General features: G+C 33.5%; 4 protein-coding genes and 2 non-coding genes across 9 annotated transcripts; 4 read left to right on the plus strand and 2 right to left on the minus strand.

Moving 5' to 3' along the window:
* The first annotated feature begins 2,304 nt into the window (after positions 1-2,304).
* Positions 2,305-2,376, plus strand: TRNAH-GUG (transfer RNA histidin (anticodon GUG)). The gene has a single exon. It is a non-coding gene; the product is annotated as a tRNA-His (tRNA).
* A 618-nt stretch (positions 2,377-2,994) lies between these two features.
* Positions 2,995-7,528, plus strand: LOC105183116 (uncharacterized). 3 transcript variants are annotated; one of them, XM_011140996.3, is made up of 7 exons: positions 2,996-3,357; positions 3,865-3,999; positions 4,124-4,249; positions 5,055-5,198; positions 5,289-5,572; positions 5,848-5,928; positions 6,218-7,528. In XM_011140996.3, exons 1-7 carry the CDS (start codon positions 3,306-3,308, stop codon positions 6,545-6,547), a joined length of 1,152 nt encoding a protein of 383 aa, XP_011139298.1. In that variant the 5' UTR covers positions 2,996-3,305; the 3' UTR covers positions 6,548-7,528. The 3 variants fall into 3 exon arrangements, with proteins under 3 accessions (XP_025152536.1, XP_011139298.1, XP_011139305.1); XM_025296751.1 differs by having other exon boundaries at positions 2,995-3,357; positions 5,055-5,572; XM_011141003.3 differs by lacking the exon at positions 5,055-5,198 and having other exon boundaries at positions 2,998-3,357; positions 6,218-7,526.
* Positions 6,397-8,668, minus strand: Srp19 (signal recognition particle 19). Its single transcript, XM_011140984.3, has 3 exons — positions 8,373-8,668; positions 7,566-7,987; positions 6,397-6,452 (listed from the first exon to the last, which is right to left on the minus strand). The coding sequence occupies exons 1-2, from the start codon at positions 8,417-8,419 to the stop codon at positions 7,594-7,596; spliced, it is 441 nt and encodes a 146-aa protein (XP_011139286.1). The 5' UTR covers positions 8,420-8,668; the 3' UTR covers positions 6,397-6,452; positions 7,566-7,593.
* TRNAP-CGG (transfer RNA proline (anticodon CGG)) lies at positions 8,615-8,686 on the minus strand. The gene has a single exon. It is a non-coding gene; the product is annotated as a tRNA-Pro (tRNA).
* Positions 8,687-14,246: 5,560 nt separating this feature from the next.
* On the plus strand, positions 14,247-16,055 carry LOC105183100 (uncharacterized). The gene is made up of 2 exons (XM_011140972.3): positions 14,247-14,351; positions 14,425-16,055. Exons 1-2 carry the CDS (start codon positions 14,318-14,320, stop codon positions 15,960-15,962), a joined length of 1,572 nt encoding a protein of 523 aa, XP_011139274.1. The 5' UTR covers positions 14,247-14,317; the 3' UTR covers positions 15,963-16,055.
* Positions 16,056-17,528: 1,473 nt separating this feature from the next.
* LOC105183085 (uncharacterized) lies at positions 17,529-19,459 on the plus strand. Of its 2 annotated transcripts, none has more exons than XM_011140955.2 (2): positions 17,529-17,750; positions 17,836-19,459. In XM_011140955.2, the coding sequence occupies exons 1-2, from the start codon at positions 17,717-17,719 to the stop codon at positions 19,350-19,352; spliced, it is 1,551 nt and encodes a 516-aa protein (XP_011139257.1). In that variant the 5' UTR covers positions 17,529-17,716; the 3' UTR covers positions 19,353-19,459. The 2 variants fall into 2 exon arrangements, with proteins under 2 accessions (XP_011139257.1, XP_011139264.1); XM_011140962.2 differs by having other exon boundaries at positions 17,839-19,459.
* The last annotated feature ends 1,031 nt before the right edge of the window (positions 19,460-20,490 follow it).

Raw genomic sequence — 20,490 nt, forward strand, 5'->3', positions numbered from 1 at the left:
CACGACCGGATCGCCTCTATTTGAAATTACGCGACAAATGGTTCTCCGTCGATTTGTCTCTAGCGCGCGTGCGATCATGTAACAATAGTTGATTCGTATCCTCGCACCACTCTCGCTCTCTGAACACGCTAATAATTGCCTCACGGTTGTGTGATACTCGACAAATGGTTTCCACGCTATCTCTATGCACTTCTGCCGTGCACACACAATGCAACTCGATCGATCCCGTAAAAAGCGCCAGAAAATAGCCCGCGCGAACACACTCGCGTGTGATGGAGCAACGCAAATGTGTGTGAAAAGCAAATGCAGGCTCGTAAATCGATGTTAACGACACGTATATGTTAGCAAAGTTGAGAAAGAAAGGACTGCGAGCGGGAGAGGAGGGGGGATCGAATACCTAGCGTGCATAAGCCCGTGATAGGTTTACCCTCGTTAGAGTTCATTGTTACGCAATCAACAATGAACCACGTGCGAGCCACGCTGGCAGGCGACACCTTTCCTTACCCTTGAGAGAAGGAAGCCTCTCCGTTGGTGAACGACTATCGGCGTACAGCTCTTTTCTTCTGTGCACGTAACGAGGTCGATATTGATCCTGAATTCATACATCTGTATATCACATCCGTATCCTGATGCCGATATTTATATCCATCCGGATTTCAACATCGTTGCGTGCGAACACACCGGACACACCGGAATCCAAAGTATTATTGTGTATATAAATTGTGTCTCTGTATACAGTGTGTACGTAATCATGCCTACATAATTATTACGTGTCCATAGAGAGATGAAAGATGCTGTTGTGAAAATACAAAAGAGAACGCTGACTTTTGAAAGGGGGACCGTGATGCAATTAGGTGTAAGACTAGTTACTCTTTCTTTCATTCAACGCGGTGTCTTTTCCAGGTCGCCCTCCCGGGTCAACAGCAACATTTTCCTCCCAGATAATTGATTATCGTGTATAATAATTTTGTATCGCCGCTTTATTCAAGTTTATCTTATTAATTAGTTTCGCACATGTGAAATCCATTATTTCACCGAGAAATTGCGACAGTCCCGAACGATTCCGAACGAGAGAGGATAGAACTAGAATAAAGACTCATGTCCTTCTTATTAAAAGTCCGTGTGCTCGAATGGGACAATAAATAACGACGATAAACTTCATGCTACACGTATGTCGCGGCTTTCACCGCAAGTTGTTGTACTTGTCCCACCTATATTCCCCGTATAATCGAGTAAGCGGGTACATCGTATAATAAACACAGCCGGAACCAGAACCGCGTGAAACGCATTGGACGGAAAGAAAAAAAGAAAAAAAAAAAAAGAAAAATAGCTCGGGCACGTGACGTACGCCACACGGCCCAGGTTTCGCAATTCGCGCGAGGGGCACTCTCGCGCGCGCGCGACAATTCTATGATTCACGCGTGATTATGCACGCGTAACGGTCGCGGTCGATTCGCTGTTATCGCGCGCACATAGACTGCTTGTTCTGCCGTCATCAGCCAATACGACGAATCGCATTGGTCAACATGTCGCAAGTGTATAGTCGTCGTGTGTGAGCCGTGGTTGCCGCTCGAACAGGCCGTTATCGACTATCTCTGAACGATTGTTTCGATGAAAAGGGACACGATCGTCGAGCCGTTTTATTTCCGCCAGGGATTTTAAACCGTGTTAAGAAATAAAATGGAATTCGAAGGCGACAGGTCGCGTAAGGTGCCAACGCCCCGCCCACATATTTGAAATGTCGTTCCAGCTATCGATCATAATACGCGTCAATGACACTTGCGCAATAACGTACACGTACCGTGTTCCCTCTTACGTTCAATTTTAGACTGTTCCAGTTTTACGCTTTGTCTCTTTCTCCCTCTCTCTCTCTCTCTCTCTCTCTCTCTCTCTCTCTCTCTCTCTCTCTCTCCTTTTGTTCGTCGTTTTCCATTCGTATTGATGGGTCTGAAAATCCGCGCTCATGAGCTCATGCTCCTTTCATCTCACGGATTCGTTCGCCGAGATTTAAGATTGACCTTACAGCGCTTGTAATATAATGCAGTGAATATCTATATTTTTCTCTTTGGAAGGAGTGTATCCTATTGTTCCAGTCATGCCTCTCAACGGCGCCACTTTCTGTTGTTAATTTTTTCATAGTGGATTTGCTTGAAGATTATGTCTCGTGTGAGATATATACGTATACTCTTGCTTCATATCTTTGATATATTTTTATTATGAAAATGAAGAGCATATAAATATGCGTGTCCTGTATTGTGGTACTCTTATTCACAAGAACACGAGTTGTTCGCACAGCCTTCAGTAGCCGTGATCGTCTAGTGGTTAGGACCCTACGTTGTGGCCGTAGTAACCCAGGTTCGAATCCTGGTCACGGCAATGTGTCGAAGCATTGTCACGGTGAAGGTATTTTTTTTTCTTTTTATACTTTTTGCGTGTCAGCTGCTAATTATAAAATGCATGCCATCAAGACTTTTTTCTTATTCCTTTTAATTATTTCATATGACTTATAAACTAAGGTGTACATATATATACACACACACAAGATATCTCCTATAACTGTAGTCGAAAAAGTGACGATTCTACATGTAAAAATAAAAATCGATAATAGAATAAAATTGTTTCACGTAGAAATTTATTATTTATTATTAGAAAAATTATTATTATTATTATTAATTATTATTAGAAAAATGGCTGAATATTCGATAACTACACGTGCGCTTGTTTACGCTTTGATTGTATTTTTATCGTATATTTGCTTTATATTTTGTATTATTTTACTATATTTAGTAAATAGATAATTAGACGGGATGTGAAAATATTGCTATAATGCTTCTTAAGGATTTTATTTTTCTATTAAACGAAATATTAGATGAGATATTAATTAGAGCCGGATGCGTAACATTTACTTCCAATGTAAAATTGGATGTTTTAGTTCCCTCGTAACTTTATAAATATCGTCTTTTATTTTTTATATCTATTTTTATTTGTTTTATTTCGTTGAATTATAAATTGTTGGGATAGGGAGATTTTGACGTGCGGACATTCCTTGAAATTGCAATCAGATATTACTAAATCGCGTCATTTGTTTCGTAAATAATATAATTGTGCAATCGGGCATATCCAATAATCAAAACGCGAAATTAACAAGGCCAAAAGCGCAGCTTGAGAAACATCCAGTGAGTTGCGCAGTATAAATAATTATAAATTAAGGAGCGCTTGTCGTTGTACAACAGTGCAGCATCGAATCGTGTGCAACTTGTATCTGATCTGACATTTTTCGAACTTTCATCATTTATATCGACGTTATGGCCATCTGGCATCAATTTTTATCACCAATATGTATCCTGTATTGTGCTGGTTTGTACGAAAAAGATTCCTTGAATGTCATTTAATTAGGCAATTTATCTAATTTGTGTATTTATATGTGTAATAATTTAATAAGCGTTCGTAACATATTAATACTTTGCCAACAACAAGAAATTTTGATATTGTTCGTACCGAAGTGTGTCAGTGCTAATTTTTTAGAAGGCGCAATATACAGATTATGTTAACATATTGTATCATATTTACACAATTGAATAATTTACTTCAATAAACTGTTCTATTACGATCAATTCTACAATACTCGATATGTAACGCATGTGTAAAGTGTTCAATTAGAATCAATAAGATTAAAATCAGTAAGTGTGTGAATCTTGACGAGTTTGCATTTTAAGAGGCACATGCACATTTTGAAAGTTATCTAAAACAATATAGATATAATTATCAATCTTGCATCTGTTTATTTGTAACATAAAAGTAATCAAGTAAAATTTGCGCTGCTAAGATAATTAATTTAATAATTAATCATGCATATCCCTACAGCGGTAATTCACGGCATATTATTGGATATAAATGATGATGAAATCTGTAACCTGCTATGCAAACAATGTAACGGTACTTCTGCAGTAATTGCGAATAGTCAATGTGAATGTGATTTTAATGACAGTGATAACGAAGGTATATCCTTATCAGTTCATTGATATTTTGTACTCGTACAAAATAAGCTTCTAAAATAATTTTCTGAAAAAAGGTGATACCGACAACCTATTTTATTTAGTCGCTCAATTATATTTGATTTTAGGTGTAAAATGTATACAGCGCTTACAGAAAGATGTTCAAAACTTCGATTTAAATGCACTCTCCAATGATCTCACAGATGAAAAACGAAACATGCGCTCTTTGAAATCCAAACATCTTCTTGAAACAAGTAAGAAGTAAAAGTAATTATACATATAAATAATGTTTTAATTCTCTGTTAGCTGTTGTGTGTACAAAGTAACTCATTTCAAGTATCTCAAAAGAAATATATAATTTTAAAAAAGCGTTTCGAACAAAAGTTGTAAACTATTGACATAAAACAATAATATCTTTAATAGTAAAATATTTCTTTAAGATTATTTCAGATATTCTTTTCAGCATAAGACGTTACATACATCTCATAAAGTACTCATTTTTCGATAATTTTATTTTAATATTTTAATAGGAAAAATAATTTGAAGAATCAAATTATACTAAAAATTATATTTCATTTTAAAAATCAAATTTAATCTTGAAATTATCTTGAAAAATATTTATAAAATATGTATAATTCTTAATTTGTGTCAGGTATTCGAATACTTTTAAAATAGGACGCCCTGTATATATACTTGCTCCACATTCCAATTATCTCAGTATCTAGTTGACCTAGTCGTGAAATGTTTGCTCATATTCAAGAGCATATTTAGACTCGATAAAATATGACTTGTATATCATACAGGTATACTAATACAGGATTCATTTCATCAAATAGAAGCATTAATCCTCTAAAGTTAACTTCATGTATTCAAACTTTTCTTAAGCCACTTTTCCTATAATTATCCGATTTTTGTGTGTGTAAAATGATTCATCTCTTGAACCAATAAAATCATCGATAATTCGATGAACTTTTGCAAACTCGTATTTAAATCGGAAGAGCGTCCAAATGATGTCAGTGTCTGACGTATTAGAATAAAGACTATCGAATTGTCTTATAGGAGATGCCGAAAGGGTGGCACAATATTTTATCAATGGTGGGGCATCGACTGGTCATTCTCATTTTGTCGGGGTAGCTTTGTCTAATGCAGCTCGCGATAATAATAATTCTACGACAAATTCACTTTTGGAGACGGCTCGTGAAAGTAATATTGAAAACGAATTCCATCTTCCATCACGTATCAGTCCCATTTCCGGAAGTACATACAAGTCATACGATTTTCCGTTGTTTGTAGGACCAGAAGCGACACCGACGATACCGGATCCAAATATACCCGGCACAAAAGCAGAAGCCTCAATGCTAGAAATGGAACCAGTTCACTATCCCGTGAATAGATTGTATGCATCAAGTCCAGTATTGTATTCGATGGCCCTTCCACACAGAAGACATAGATACAAATTGCCAAACCATGCTTTATCACGAATGGTTGTTGGATCACCGCATATTGTGCGCAATTTAATCGCACATCGTTACTTTCACCACCCTATATATCGTGGTCTCCTCAACAAGAACTTTTATGCAAGTAGTACTTAACAGAATAATTTTGGACGATATATCTACCGAGATTTCTTACGATAATCGCAAGTGTGAATCGTATTATGTATCATATCTGTCTAATTACATTTGATTAACAGTACATTATATATATATATATTATTAAAAATGAACTTAATCTAATTAAAAAATAAAAACGATATTTTTGAAATTAAACTCAATTAAATCTTTCAAATTAAGTAAATCTTTTAAATCAGGACGTTAATTAATTAATTTAATGAAGAAATGTTTTTCACCAGCTATTGGACGATATGTTTCTTGGTCAGGTGCATAATTTCAATCAAACTTCTGATAACTCACTTACAACTGGAAATAATGCAGTAAGTCTCGTAATAACATGTAAAAGCGCAATCGCCCACTTAAATTACAAACAAACGAATACACAATTCGTCCCATAAACTGCAACCTTGATAGACATCAATAACAATTTGCGAATTTATAAGTTACGACATTCAATATGTCGATACAATGAATTGTGACATTATATGTTCTGATATAACTGTTGAGTAACTGTAACAAATCATGATTAAGACATTGGCAGACTACAATTGCGCTTAATTCACCGAGTGTGTTGAGCTACAAAAATTGAAGTTTTTTTTTTTCTTTCAGAATAAACCTATTGTTGCAAATACCCCTGATGCAGGAGCAGATGTGTTAAATCAATCGACGCAATATCCCGTTTCTTCGTATCAAAACACTCCTCATCAAAGTCCTTTGCTCAATGTGCTCTATTCTCCATTGGACGAGTTTATTGGCCGAGCTGTTCAGCATCATGCGCAACGTATAAATTCGGCGTTGTCTTCTGTGCAGAATCCAAACTCTTATCCCACGAACGACGAAAATACTAAACGACAAAACGAAGCGTTAACTGCTGTTACTCATCAAAATACTGACACATCTTGCAATGACAAGATAGCAGAGAAGACTGAAGAAAAATAATCACACTAGCGTGCTTCAAAAAAAAAAAAAAAGAAGGAAAGGAAAAGACAAAGAAAACGTGGAAAATGCAACGACTGCAGAATATATATAGACGTAGTATATACTGTCATTCAAGGCAGTGAGGAGTCCTAATTTTCGCTAAGAAAAAAGTAACGTGTTACTTTGAATTATTCAACTCGTCTTACCATCATTCGGCTCATACATATTAACTTTGTGCGCATACATCTTGTTTCTTATGTACATCATCTTTTTATGTAAGTGTAAAATAGATATAGCTTTTGTTTATGTGTGGATACAAAAAAAGAAACTGTCATACATGATGCTGGTCTCTGAGAGATTAGTACGTCATACATCTGTGACGCTGATGGTATGTCAAATGAATATGTCAAATTCCTTGATATTGTTTTCAAAAAGATTCTAGACTAAAACGATGAATCGTAATGTAACAATCATGTAATATATCATTTAGCAACTTGTTAATCGTGTATTATTAAAAGCTGTTAAGCAGGAATTATATAATTTGATCAATTATTCTACCTCTTCAAACTATTCAATCTTCAAATGTGATAGGATACGTAAACATAACATTTCCAATTCATCACACCTATCACTAACTATAACAGTTTGAACCTTAATTTAAGTTTGACTGTGAATAGGTTTAAGATACAGAATGATTCAGGACCTCTATGACAAATTCTGAGGAATGATAGGACTTGCAGAAGAATGTCAGATTGCAGTCTCATCATAGCATCTAAACAACGCGTCAGAGAACATGAGTTGCTTGACAAAAAATGATCCCTTCTGCGAGAACTACGTTCTCAGAGTTTGTTTCAGAGGTTCTGAATCACTCTATATATATATATATATAGCAAATATTAGTAGTTAATCTATCTAAAATGTTACATGAAGAGTGTAGCATCCAGAAATGTAAGAATATAATATATATACATGTATACACATATACCACACATAAAAGTTATTTATAATAAAATACATGTAAGCAAAAAATTCACTATACACATGGTTAATGACTGTTTTTTTCTTCTTTATCTTCTTCCCTTGCCTTTTCCCTTCTTAGATGTTGATGTGGATGATTGTGATGCTTGCTCATTGGAGCTCTGTTTACCCTGCCGGGTCTTTAGTTTTGGGATTGTGGTTCCGACATATTCCAACAGAGAATCTCTAGTAGGATATTCAGGTCGTATCGGTGTGCCATCATCATTTTTTAACTGTACCCGGATACGACCACGGTAGATAGGTTCCTTACTACGTTCCTTTGGATGTTGTTTATTTTCAACACCTACATTAAATCCTACTGCTACCAATACATCCCGTATCTCTTGGTGCGTTGGATTTTCTACGCATTTATTCTTAGTTAGCTTCCGACCATCAGCCAAGCTTCTTTTGCTGTTTAGATATATTGGATAGATACATATCCATCTGCAAGAAATTATACATCCTATTAACAATGATTAAAACTTAATAAGAAAAAAAAAAATTAAAACTTGCACAGCCTTAAATTATACAAGAGATTCTTTTTTTTACTGTCAAATAAGTTTCAATATTTAAATGAAAGATAAGATAATCATATTTTTTATTTTCGAGCTAGTCTTTATAAAAAGGAATTTATATTGTATAATTTAAATAGAGATTTAATCTCGATATTAAACCTGTCATTCAAATAAATATAGGTTAAGTAGCGTATGGGTTGCAACATGGGTATTTTAACAATACTCCAGAAGACAGAAATATTATATTACACACAGTTGCGAATTAAAGAGTATAATTATATTCCCAGGTATATTTGATAATACAATAAACTTGCCTCTCACGCTCACTATGCCTCTTCGAAGGATTCCACGCCAACGACATGTCGTATGTTACTAATCAACTCTAGCAATACAGTGTTCAATTAGGCACAATACGTCCACAACTTTCCAAAATAGGAAATTGTACAAGGAGACGATTATTTAAGAAATATCCTATATATCCATGTATCTATTCTACTCAATAAGTATTCCTGAAGGGCAAAAATATTAAATAACGAAGCAAAAGTAATAAACCTTCGGGCTCGTCCGGGATTTGAACCCGGGACCTCTCGCACCCGAAGCGAGAATCATACCCCTAGACCAACGAGCCATATGATATAAGATTCCAAATACACTGTTGAGAAGTACATAGTGTATATATTGCACTAAAATATATACTTGTACAGAATATTCACATAAGGTCTATTCGTTTTATTGAAATAAGCGGTATTTATAATCAGATATTATAATTATTTTTAAAACTAAAATGACAAGTGACCATTTTCGAAAGTTTAAAAGAAACAAGTATATAGCGCTGTGACTTGATGTAAAAAAGAGGGAAAAAGACTAGTACAAATTAATACAGCTGCATAATTCAGAAATGCATAGAACAGACATTTAATATTTAAGATTAGTTTAAGTTCACCTTTCAATGATGTACGTGTTGTTTTATTGGCTACGAAGCATCTGAAGGTAAACTGAAAACAACTTTAGGGGTCTACAAGAGAATCTACGCACACCTTCCGTGAAGACCCGCGAAATAAGCAAAGGCATTTCCCATTTTTTGACAAAAATAAAAAGAGAGTTATCTTATAATTATTATTTTCATAATCAGGAGAATCGTCCGCAGAAGCGTACAACTTTCTTTCAAAAAAGACTTGAAATAAAAGACTACTTGATTTACTAGAGTGAGAGTTGCACTTGGAGTGCAGCATAAGACCATATTATTATTTATTATAAATTTTGAAGGTCTTGATTGCAAAATGCAATTGTGCACTAACCTTGGAAATTATGCAAGGAAGGCATCAAAAAAAAATATAATGTCTGCGAGGAAAAAGCCTATAGATTTTCTGTAGAGAAAGTGAAAGCTTCGATTGACTGTCGGATCAAGAATTTCTAGGGTGCTTGAGCGAAATATTAGGGACTTTAGAGAAAAATATTGGTCTATTTTTTGTAGCCGCACCAGTTCAGCAGTGCAGCTACAAAGAACAGACCACATGAATCGACCCCGAAAGTAAAATCCATGCTACTCGAATATGCCATTAAAGCCAGCGGCATACGGTGCTTGTTTTCATGCTGGATTGCTTGCTAGATGAAAATACTGGGTTCTGATTGGTGCATTTCCGAAGATTGATGGAAATACACCAATCAGAACGCAGTATTTTCATCCAGCAAGCAATCCAGCACAAAAACAAGCACCGTGTGCCGCTGGCTTAATATTGAATTTATCTCACAAGCTTGTCAGACTTTTTGATTGGCTGTCAGATAGAGAATTTCTGGGCTGCTTAATTTTTCCTCTAAGCACCTTAGGCCCAGTTCCACAATTTGCTTTAAACTCCGTTTAAAGCAAGTTGTGGAACTGGGCCTTAAAGGTCGTCTGTCTAACAGCCAATCGGAACGTCCTACAATCTTGTCGTACAACGCGTGTAATATTAGCCCTATAGTGTATTTAAATGGACCTGGATTAATCAATTCGCGGTCGATTCCTAGGTCGAACATGCACAGATAAGCTTTATGATTGGCTAATAGAGCCTTGTGCCGTCATTAATCAACCGCACGACGATTAACCCACTCAAATACGTTATTAGAGTGGCTGCGTTCCGAAAGAGCGGTAATTGTGTATGGTCGTGGATATAATAATGTGTGCCCGTTTTTTTGCAACTTTCGGAACGCATCCCGACTCGAGAAGAATGAGAGTCACTGCTCCGCCTGCGCAGCACGCCTGCGCAGTGACTCACAACGAAAGGTGAGAAATGAAATATACACGGTGGGTAAGTCTTATACTCCGGGAGACATCCGAAAAAGGTAGAGATAAACATGTTTATGTTTTTAAAACAATATGAATTTAATTAAGAGAATTAAGTTGCATTATGCTAGTTACCGTTATACATTTATATGTAATTTATTATTTATGCCTGAAAAATAAGAAATTATGTTAACAAATAGCGTGAAAAATATCATTAAAACGCAAGATGATAGTAAACGTTATTTTATTTGGTTTAGTATCCGTATTTGCATCATAAATTTCATCCTCTCTATCTCCTTCTTCCTCTTCCATGTCCATATCTGTATGTCCCAAAAATTCAAAATTCGCTATAACAGCTGCTTTTGTATCTAATATCATTGCTTCTGCTATAGAAGATGGCTGTTGCTGAAACAATAAATCACATATAAATGTATAATAGAATCGTAACTATCGTAATGCAGCTTAATTCTCTTAATTAAGTTCGTATTGTTTTAAAAACATAAACATGTTTATTTATCTCTACCTTTTTCGGATGTCCCCCGGAGTATAAGGATGCGTTCCGTTTCACGTATATGTACGTACGCGCATTTATCTATAATTTATATCAGGTATACTATAAAAAATGCGCGCATATGCGTGAAACGGAACGCACCCTAAGACTCAAGGCTCGTCTACAATAGCTATAAGAGTAAAGGCCATTGCACGTAAAAAAATTTTAGTCGTAACCGTAAGACCGTAAGCAAATTGATCAATCACAATCCAGCATCTCGAAATATACGAATTGTGATTGATCAATTTGCTTACGGACTTACGGTTACGACTAAAACTTTTGTACGTGCAATGGCCTTAAAGGCCATCACACGTAGAAAAATTTTAACCGTAACCGTAAGGTTGTAAGAAAACTGACCAATCACAGTCGATTATTATAATGTCACAAGAGAAAGGATCGACTGTGATTGGTCAGTTTTCTTACAACCTTACGGTTACGGTTAAAATTTTTTTACGTGTGATGGCCTTTAGGCTGTAACGTAAGCTGTCAGCGAATGAAAATATTTCATTTTGTGTCTTGCAACCTTATAGCCTTACTCTTACAGCTAATGTAGACGAGCCTTTACATCGGATGATTCTTGTCTGTTCTGTGTTCCCTCATTTCCATTTAATGCTATTCATTTCATCTGACAATGAGTCTGTATTATTATAACATGTCCTACCGCGTATATTTCATTTCTTGCCTTTCGTTGTAAGTCACTGCGCAGGCGTGCTCCGCAGGCGGAGCAGTGACTCTCATTCTTCTCGAGTCAGGATGAGTTCCAAAAGTTGCAAAAAAGCGGGCACACATTATTATGTCCGTGACCGTATGTGTATGTATTAAACCAACGGCACACGGTGCTTGTTTCGTGCTGGATTGCATACTGCAAGAAAATACTGTCTTTTTGATTGGTACATTTCCGAAGATGGATGGAAATGCACCAATCAGAATGCAGTATTTTCATCCAGCAAGCAATCCAACACGAAAACAAGCACCATGTGCTGTACTATGTAATTTTCTAACCTCTAATGTCTGCAAAAGGCTTTATTTTTTAGTTTCGATATCTGGCAATAATATTCAGTTGATAAACGTTTGGATTTGTAACAATAACATCGTGTTTATCTGATTCGAAAATGTCGAAATTCAAACCAAAAAAGCATCATTTCCGGGAAGTTCTCATTTTCTGTTTTCATTTGAAGAAAACAGCCGCTGAAGCTCATCGAATGCTCGTAGAAGTTTATGGTGAAAGTGCTCCTACCGGTAAAGCATGCAGAGAATGGTTTCGACGTTTCAAAAGTGATGATTTCAGTGTCGATGACAAACCTCGTCCAAGTCAGCCGAAGAAGTTCGAGGACGAGGAATTGCAAGCGCTAATCGATGAAGATCCGTGTCAATCGCAACATGAGTTCGCGCAATTGTTGAATGTTGATCGATCAACAATTTCTATGCGTTTGACAGCCATGGGAAAGATTTACAAAAAAGGAAGATGGGTGCCATACGAACTGAAAGAAAGAGACATCAAGAGGCGAAAAGCCACATCGATACCAAAGCGGAAATTCACGGCAAGAAAGTCATGCTCTGTATATGGTAGGACCAGAAGGGTGTAGTGTATCATGGACTATTAAAACAGAGCCAAACCATCACTGTCGAACTTTATACCAACAACAATTGATTCGTTTAAACAACGCATTGAAGAATAAGCGGCCGGAATATGAATATGATAGAGACACGACAAAGTGATCTTCCAGCACGATAACGTTCGGCCACATGTTGGAAAGATTATGAAGGCCACCTTGGAAGCACTTGGCTGGGACGTTTTACCTGACCCACCATATTCACCAGACATTGCTCCATCCGATTATCACTTGTTCTGATCGATGGCATACGAGCTTTCGGACCAGCACTTCAACAATTACGAAGAAATAGAGAAATGGTTCAATGAATGGATCGCTTCGGAGGACGAATTGTTTTTCCGTCACGGAATGCAACAACTGCCAGACAGATGACAGAAGAAATAATAGCAAGCGATGGCACTTTGATTAGTGTATTTTTTCATGTTTTTTCATACTAAAGTCTTTTTTTGGAAGAAAAAACGGACCGAATTAATTCACACACCTAATATATGAAATCTGTATAGATAATTATGATAGGTAAATATGAATTTGATAACAAAACCAAGTTCCTTATCATTTTCACATTGACTAAAATATGCACAATCCTCCTTCGGTATCCTCCTCTGGTTCGAAGTAAAGAAAAAAATGACTGTCCATGTTTATAAAATAGATTCATGTAAGAATATCCATTATTTTATCGATTGCTTATGCATGAAATCTGTATAGATAATTATGACACGTATATGTGAATCTGTATAGATAATTGTGACACATAAATGTAAATTTGATAACAAAGCCAATTATTCATTTTCACATTGACTAAAATACGCACAATGGTATCCTCCGTCGTTATATTTGAAGTAAAGAAAAAAATGACTTTGTCCATGTTTATAAAATAGATTCATGTAAGAAGATTAAATATTTCGTTACTTGTGCATATATTGAATAGTTTAATATGGCGTGATAAAAAAATTGATTGCTTTTGCAAGAAAATGTAGCTGATGATATCATCCAGATGGTACAGAATAGTTAATTCGAGAATAATTCAAGATTATTCTGATTGTAGTCACTGTCAGAACGATCTGAAAATTTTAAACATATTCTGGATAATTTCTGGATGCTTTTTGCAGCTTAGGTATTTATTTGATCTCATGCGAAAATAAAAAATATTTCAATGTTCAGAATGGCTGTAACGGAAAGATTATATGTATAAAAATAATATGTGAAAATTATTATTATTATAATTAGTAATATATAAAATTTACCTGAATAAAACGATATGATGATTGTCTTCTCTACAACATTCGTCTGTATATTCTGCTCATTTCCTTCTCTGCCGTTCACACATGCCATTCCATTTTTTATCTTTAATTGAAATGTATACTTCCATTTATTCTATCGTAATTTACTGATAGCGCATGGCGTATAATTTTAATTAATTGAGTAATTCATCGTTCTTATTCTAATTCGGTCGGTAGTCTTTTCTTAAGTTTCAGTTTGCCTAATCGCTTTGTGTTCGAGCAAAATCTGACTTAATGGTAAATCGAGCAGCCTTCTATTTACAAATAATCAAACAAATATTTAGCATACCTTATCATGTAAACGTAGACTACCGCTATAAGTAAACGGATTTTAGGTTATCGTATGTAAAGGTTATGTGTGTGTGTGTATGTGTGTGCGAGCGAATGATTGTAATTGGATATAAAATTCACTAATCGACAAGTACAATCTCCTAAATTTTCGATTTGTCGCTAGCACACATTGCGTAAAGTTGCCATGTATAACAACCATTTTGTCGTTTGACATAAGAGAATTTTGATTGATTTTGGTCTCTCATCGATATATTCCTTGAAAATGTCCAGCGCAACCACAGATGCGTGCGAATCAGGTAAAAGAGAAATAGTATATTCAAAAATTCACGCAACAAGCGTGGGATAATCTTTTTGCATTGTTTTGCTTAGCTTTGGTTACGACAACAAAGTCGGCGAGCTTCGAAAATTCCAAAGACACGGTAAAACTCAGCGAAGAGTTTCTTCAAATTTTCGAATTGTCGTACCTATGTTCGATAAACCCAAGTAAGCTGAACAAAAATCAAATCAAAATAATGGAAATGAAGGCAAGCAGATTATTTCATAAGGTAACCAATTCGCAGGACACAGTATTCAATAATATTATAGCTCTTGCATATACTTATCAGAATATAAGTCGTACATACATTAAGGCAAATGATAAAGGAAAATTATATGCTGCGAAAGATCTTCTTCTCCATTGTTTCAATTTGATAAAAGATAAGGAGCTGGATCCCAAATCTATTTTGTTAACTCTGAAGGCGTATATCCAGTTAAGCCATATTAATTTTTTACAAAAGAAATACGATGAAGCTGTAAACATATATGATAAAGCTATAACATTGTATTGGAGATATTTAGCAGAAAATAACGAGCGTCATATTCCTGTTGATTTTGAAGATATTTTTATTAAAAAACATGCAACGCCAGATGGTAATATTGAGCTAACATCTCTATATACGATTATTTTACAATCGTTAATAACGTTGCATGGATGTTATGTAACGCCGTTAAATCTGCGGGGACTAATAATAAGCAATCATTTGCTTTTGAACGTTCATTTCCAAAATGCATCAAAAATTAAGGAATATCTGAAATGGATTGAAAGGGCATTAATAATATTTGATTATTTGTTAACATGGAGCCGTTTCAAAGAAGCTAGAAATTATATTATTGTGATAAATTATGTGAAGTACGTCTACATTGATAAGGAGTATAATAGTATTAAGGAACGGTTATCTCGCGAGCCAAACATTTCCACCAAAGTATTCGATTGGTATCAACAGAGTATGACCGCATTTTACTTAGTTCGTGTGTATCGGGCAAAGTACGGAATTATGCTTTTACGTAAGTCAGCGGAACGATTGCTACGTTTAGAAAAAGGTGAAGATTTTGAGACCAGTTACTTGGATGATGTATCGCAGAAAATACCATTTTTCACCGATATAGAGAAAACTCATACAATCCTAGTTAAATGTGACAAATTGAGAAGTAAATATATATTAAATTATACCGATGCTAAGGACACGTTTATCTTTGCTCTGAGATTGCTGCACTATTCGCAATCAAATATTAATCCCAAACAGAACATGAAAATGTACATGACCGTTATATCAAATACTTGTAACGCATATAAATATATGGCACTTTATGAGAAAGACAGAACTAAGCAGATTTTGTTACACAAACATCGCGCAAACATTTTATTGAAGGTTACACCGCTAATATATTTGATAAATCCTAACATGTTGAAATATTTGCAACTTCAAATGGCCATTGTTTTTTCAACTTTAATAGACCTAAAACTTGAAAAAGCTGAGGCAACTATCGCACTATATATACCAGATAAATATAATTGTATTACCGGAGAGATTAACGCTTTAGTATCGCAGAGCTTAAAACACTTACAAGTATATATGAAACCTAAATAAATAATTATAATAATAACGATAGATGAAAACATGAATTCGATAATAGGTCAAGTCCCTCATTAATTTTGCATTAATGAAAAAAGAAAAGCAATGTTATCCTCCGTTAAAAATAAAAAAGGAACAATATTAAATTTTCGAATTTTACAAAAATATAAGCAAAAGAAATTTATATTACAGTATCAAATATTTTATACTATACCCATTAATATTGCACGATAAATTAATTGTTTTTAGACAATAATATAGTTGGTAATTGCTCAGATGATACAAAATACCCTTAGATCGATCAAAGATAAAATCATTATGTATACCACATCTTGAGACATTCTCCATTTTAAACATGTTTTGGATGATTTCTGTTGCTTGTTGATGATATTTTTTGTTATTTACGTGTTTCTTTAACCTTAAACGAAGATAAGGGATATTTTTTAAATACTTGTTGCTTCTTTTTTATAATCGAAAGTCAAATAATTCTGAATGTAAAACGAAACATTTTACTTGAATACACAATAGTATAATATGTAATATAACATACAAGGACTTAACTTATATGTTACTAATAAATTGATCATAACATGTTTTGTTGAAAACTTTTTACACACAGTTACAGAATGTTTTACGTTAAAATTGTTTGACTGATTATATCAAACAAGTCACTTGAAGAATCCCATGCAGCACAAAAATTACAGCAACATTGCTGCAACATTGCTACAATATTGCAACATTGTTGCAATGTTACGGCAATGTTGCTGCAACTTTCTGTGGTGCATGGGATAGTTCATTCCAATTTATTAGCGAAACCGAATAGTTTATCCCAAATAAATTTTTCAAGTTAGAAAATGTTTTTCTGTATTTTGATAAAAAAGAGACTCGTAAACCTTTAATAGATATTTTAGATTTATTATATTTATTCTGTTATCTTGTTATTATATATAGAGAAAAAGCATTAAAATTTATATTTTATGGTGGTAGAAATTACCAGACTCAAATATATATCAAAGTTCATTCAAGATTCTTTTATGTCACTTCGATTTTTAAATCGACTCCTTCTTCTTTACTAATAATATATTTGTTGAAGTATACGTTTCAGCAATTTGAATTCACATTATTTACTTCAATTACTTAATTTGTAAGAAAAAATAAGATTGTAAGTATATAAAAAATAAAAGGAAAAATAAGTGTGAGCAAGTAAAATATTGTATTAGATTAATATATTTCACATTTCTTTTCTTTTCCTTGATAATTATCTCTCCTATAATTTCTGTTTGCTTGTTTGTACTTTTTATCTGCCTCCCCATCGTTCATATATATAGTTCTCTTCTCAAATTTTTAATTGAAATTGTACTGCAATTTATGCAATGTAATTTGATGATAACGCACAGCATATAGTTTTTATTTGAGTCATTCAACTTTCCTTTTCTTTACGGATTGTTCTGCAGTTTTTTATTAATGTTTTCGGTAGATTAGCAACCTTCGATTTTTAAATAACTAAACGAAAATATTTAGCATATCTTTTGCGTATTATCTTGTCATAGAAACATAGTCTATGGCTGTAAATAAACTGATCTTAAGTGTTGTGGAAACCTTGAATGTAATTGGTTATAGAACTGACCAATGAACTAGTCCTTGGAAATCTCTTGTTTACTGTTAGCGCACATTGTACAAAGTTGTCACGTCTAATAACAATTTCACTTACGTAACTTGACCCAAGTATAAAATTCTTATTGAATTGATCATCGACATATACTTAAAAAATGTCCAGCCAAACCACAAACGAAAGTAAATCAGGTAAAGTAAAAATAATATATCCAAAAGTTCACACAAGTGCGGAATAAACTTTTAATATTGTTTTGTTTACCTTTGATTATAAAAGCAGCATTGGTCGCGAGGCCCAAGAGTTTCGGAAACATACAAATCAGCGAAGAATTATTCCAGACTTTCACAGAGTCACACATATTTACGACGAATTTAAGTAAATTTAGCAAAAAGCAGATCAAAATGATGGAAGCAAAGGCAAACAAACTGTTGCACAAAGTATCCAATTCACAAGACAGAACCAGTGCTTTAATTGTTGCAAATATTTACCAGAATATATGCATCGCACACATTCACTCAAATGAAGCAGGCAAATTACATGCTGCCAAAGATTCTATTCTCAATTGTCTCATTTTGATAAATGATGATGAGTTAAATTGCAAATCTATTTTGACAGTTCTGAGGGCGTATGGCCATTTAGGCTATATTTCTTCTCAACAGAAAAAGATAGAGAAAGCTATAATAGCATATAATAAAGCTATAAAATTATTCGGAACATATATGGAACAAAATGATACTTCTGTGCCTATTGATTTTCAAGATATCATTGTTAAACCGCCTGTAAATATAAATGGTTATGACAAGCTAAAAAATGTATACATTTATATTTTAGAATCATTAATAGATTTGTATATGATTACTGAATCATCGAATCAGTGGAATATAATAAAATGCAGGCATATGCTTTTGGCTGTTGAGTACAGTAAATTAACAAAAACTAAAGCATATTTTGCATGGATTGAGAGAGCATTGAAATTATGTGATTATTTTTTAACGCTCCCATGTCTCAAGGAAGCTGAATATCATATTCTTGCTATAGCTCATGTGAAAAGCTATTACATTGATTATTTAATAAATTTTAATAAAAGCATCAAAGAACAAGAATCTTGCACAGAAAAGACAATTTCCTCGGAAGCGACTTTATATGAACAGAATCGAAGCACATTTATATTATTTACTATATATCAAGCGAGATGGGGAATTATGCTTTTGCGTAGGTCAGCGGAACGATTGTTACGTTTAGAAAAAGATGCTAATTTTGAGACAAGCTGCTTAGAAGATATGCCGCGTGCGTTACGACTATGTAACGAAATAGAAGAAAAGTGTATAAACATAAATGTGTTTTACAAGATGGAAAATAAATATTTGTTAAATTATACTTGTGCTAGAAAAACATTTGTTTCTGTTATGAGATTGCTGTACGATTCGAAATTAACATTGAATCTCATCGAGGACACAAAAGCACTATTCAGCATTGCATTAAACATTTGTAAGGCATATAAATATATGGCACTCTATGAAAAGAAAGCTAAAAGCCAGTTTATATCATATAAGCGTCGCATCGAAATTTTGTGCCATATCGTAGGGATAATAAATCGTAGGGAGAATCGTAAACTGTTAAAATTTTTACAACTTCAAATAGCAATTAGTTTCTCAAATCTAATAGAGCACCAAATTGAAAATATTAGAGGCTGCTCTCCTTCATATGTAATGTCTCCATATAAACTTATTGATAATGATATCGACAATGGAGTGAAACGGAGCTTAGAATGTTTGCAAATATATATTAGATAATTACGATAGATAAATTATGAATTTGATAAGTTATATTCCTTATTAATTCTATATTGATAAAAATAAATACAGATAATATACTTTGTTATGATGTTAAGGATCAAAAAAGCACGAGATTACACATTATCAGTGTTCATAAAAGTAAATTTAAGAAGAAGAAATCTATTTCTATAAGGAAATTGAATATTTTATGATACTTACTCGCGTGATGTATTGAATAAATTAATATTTTGTGATAAATTGATTGCGTCTACGTGATTATATAATTGATAATTATTTCGATAGCATGAAATGTCTTTAGAATATCCTATTTGCATATTTGGTACATCTTAATATATTTTACATTTTGAACACGTTCTTCATAATTCTGAGATATTTTTCGCTACTTGAATATTTATTTTATCTCGAATGAAAGATATATCTTGAATATTGTAGCTATAATTGAAAATGGAGTAACACTATATATGTATGAGAAGCTTTAAATAACTAAAATGGTGTGATATATAATGTAAAATAATATAAAATAATATAAAATATACAAACTCAATTTATATTCCTAACAAATTGATTAAATCATATTTTACCACTTTGTGACATATATATTGTGTTATGTATGTGATATTGATGGTATGTTTTACCTCAATTCAAAATTATTTAACTAATTACATCAAATACTTCGGTCTAAGAATGATCTATTCCAATTCGAATAAGCCAAATTGAATATTTGGTTCGAAATTTGTTAAAAAAACAAAATTTTGAACCCATGATAAAAATCTTTTTTAAAAAACTCGAAAAGTTTGTACTCAGAAAATTTATAAAAGTTTAACAAAAAATTTAGATATGTATATTCTGTTGTGTTAAATAAGAATATTAAAATCTATATTTTATTATATAAAAATTTGCTACGTCAAAAAATATATCAAAATTTATTTAAATTCTTTTATGCTACTTTGTTTATTGTCTATTCGGTTTTTCGCTAATAATAAACTTGCTGAAATGTGCGCTTCGATCATTCGAATTCACTTGATTTCCGTCATTTGTAATTTGTCAAAAAACACAAAATGTGATTCCGAAATCTAAAAAAAGAAAATAAATAATATGGATACGTTAAATATATAAATGTAAAAAAAATAAAATA

This window comes from Harpegnathos saltator, unplaced genomic scaffold (assembly GCF_003227715.2).
Source record: "Harpegnathos saltator strain DR-91 unplaced genomic scaffold, Hsal_v8.6 scaffold16, whole genome shotgun sequence".
NCBI classification, from domain to species: Eukaryota; Metazoa; Arthropoda; class Insecta; order Hymenoptera; family Formicidae; genus Harpegnathos; species Harpegnathos saltator.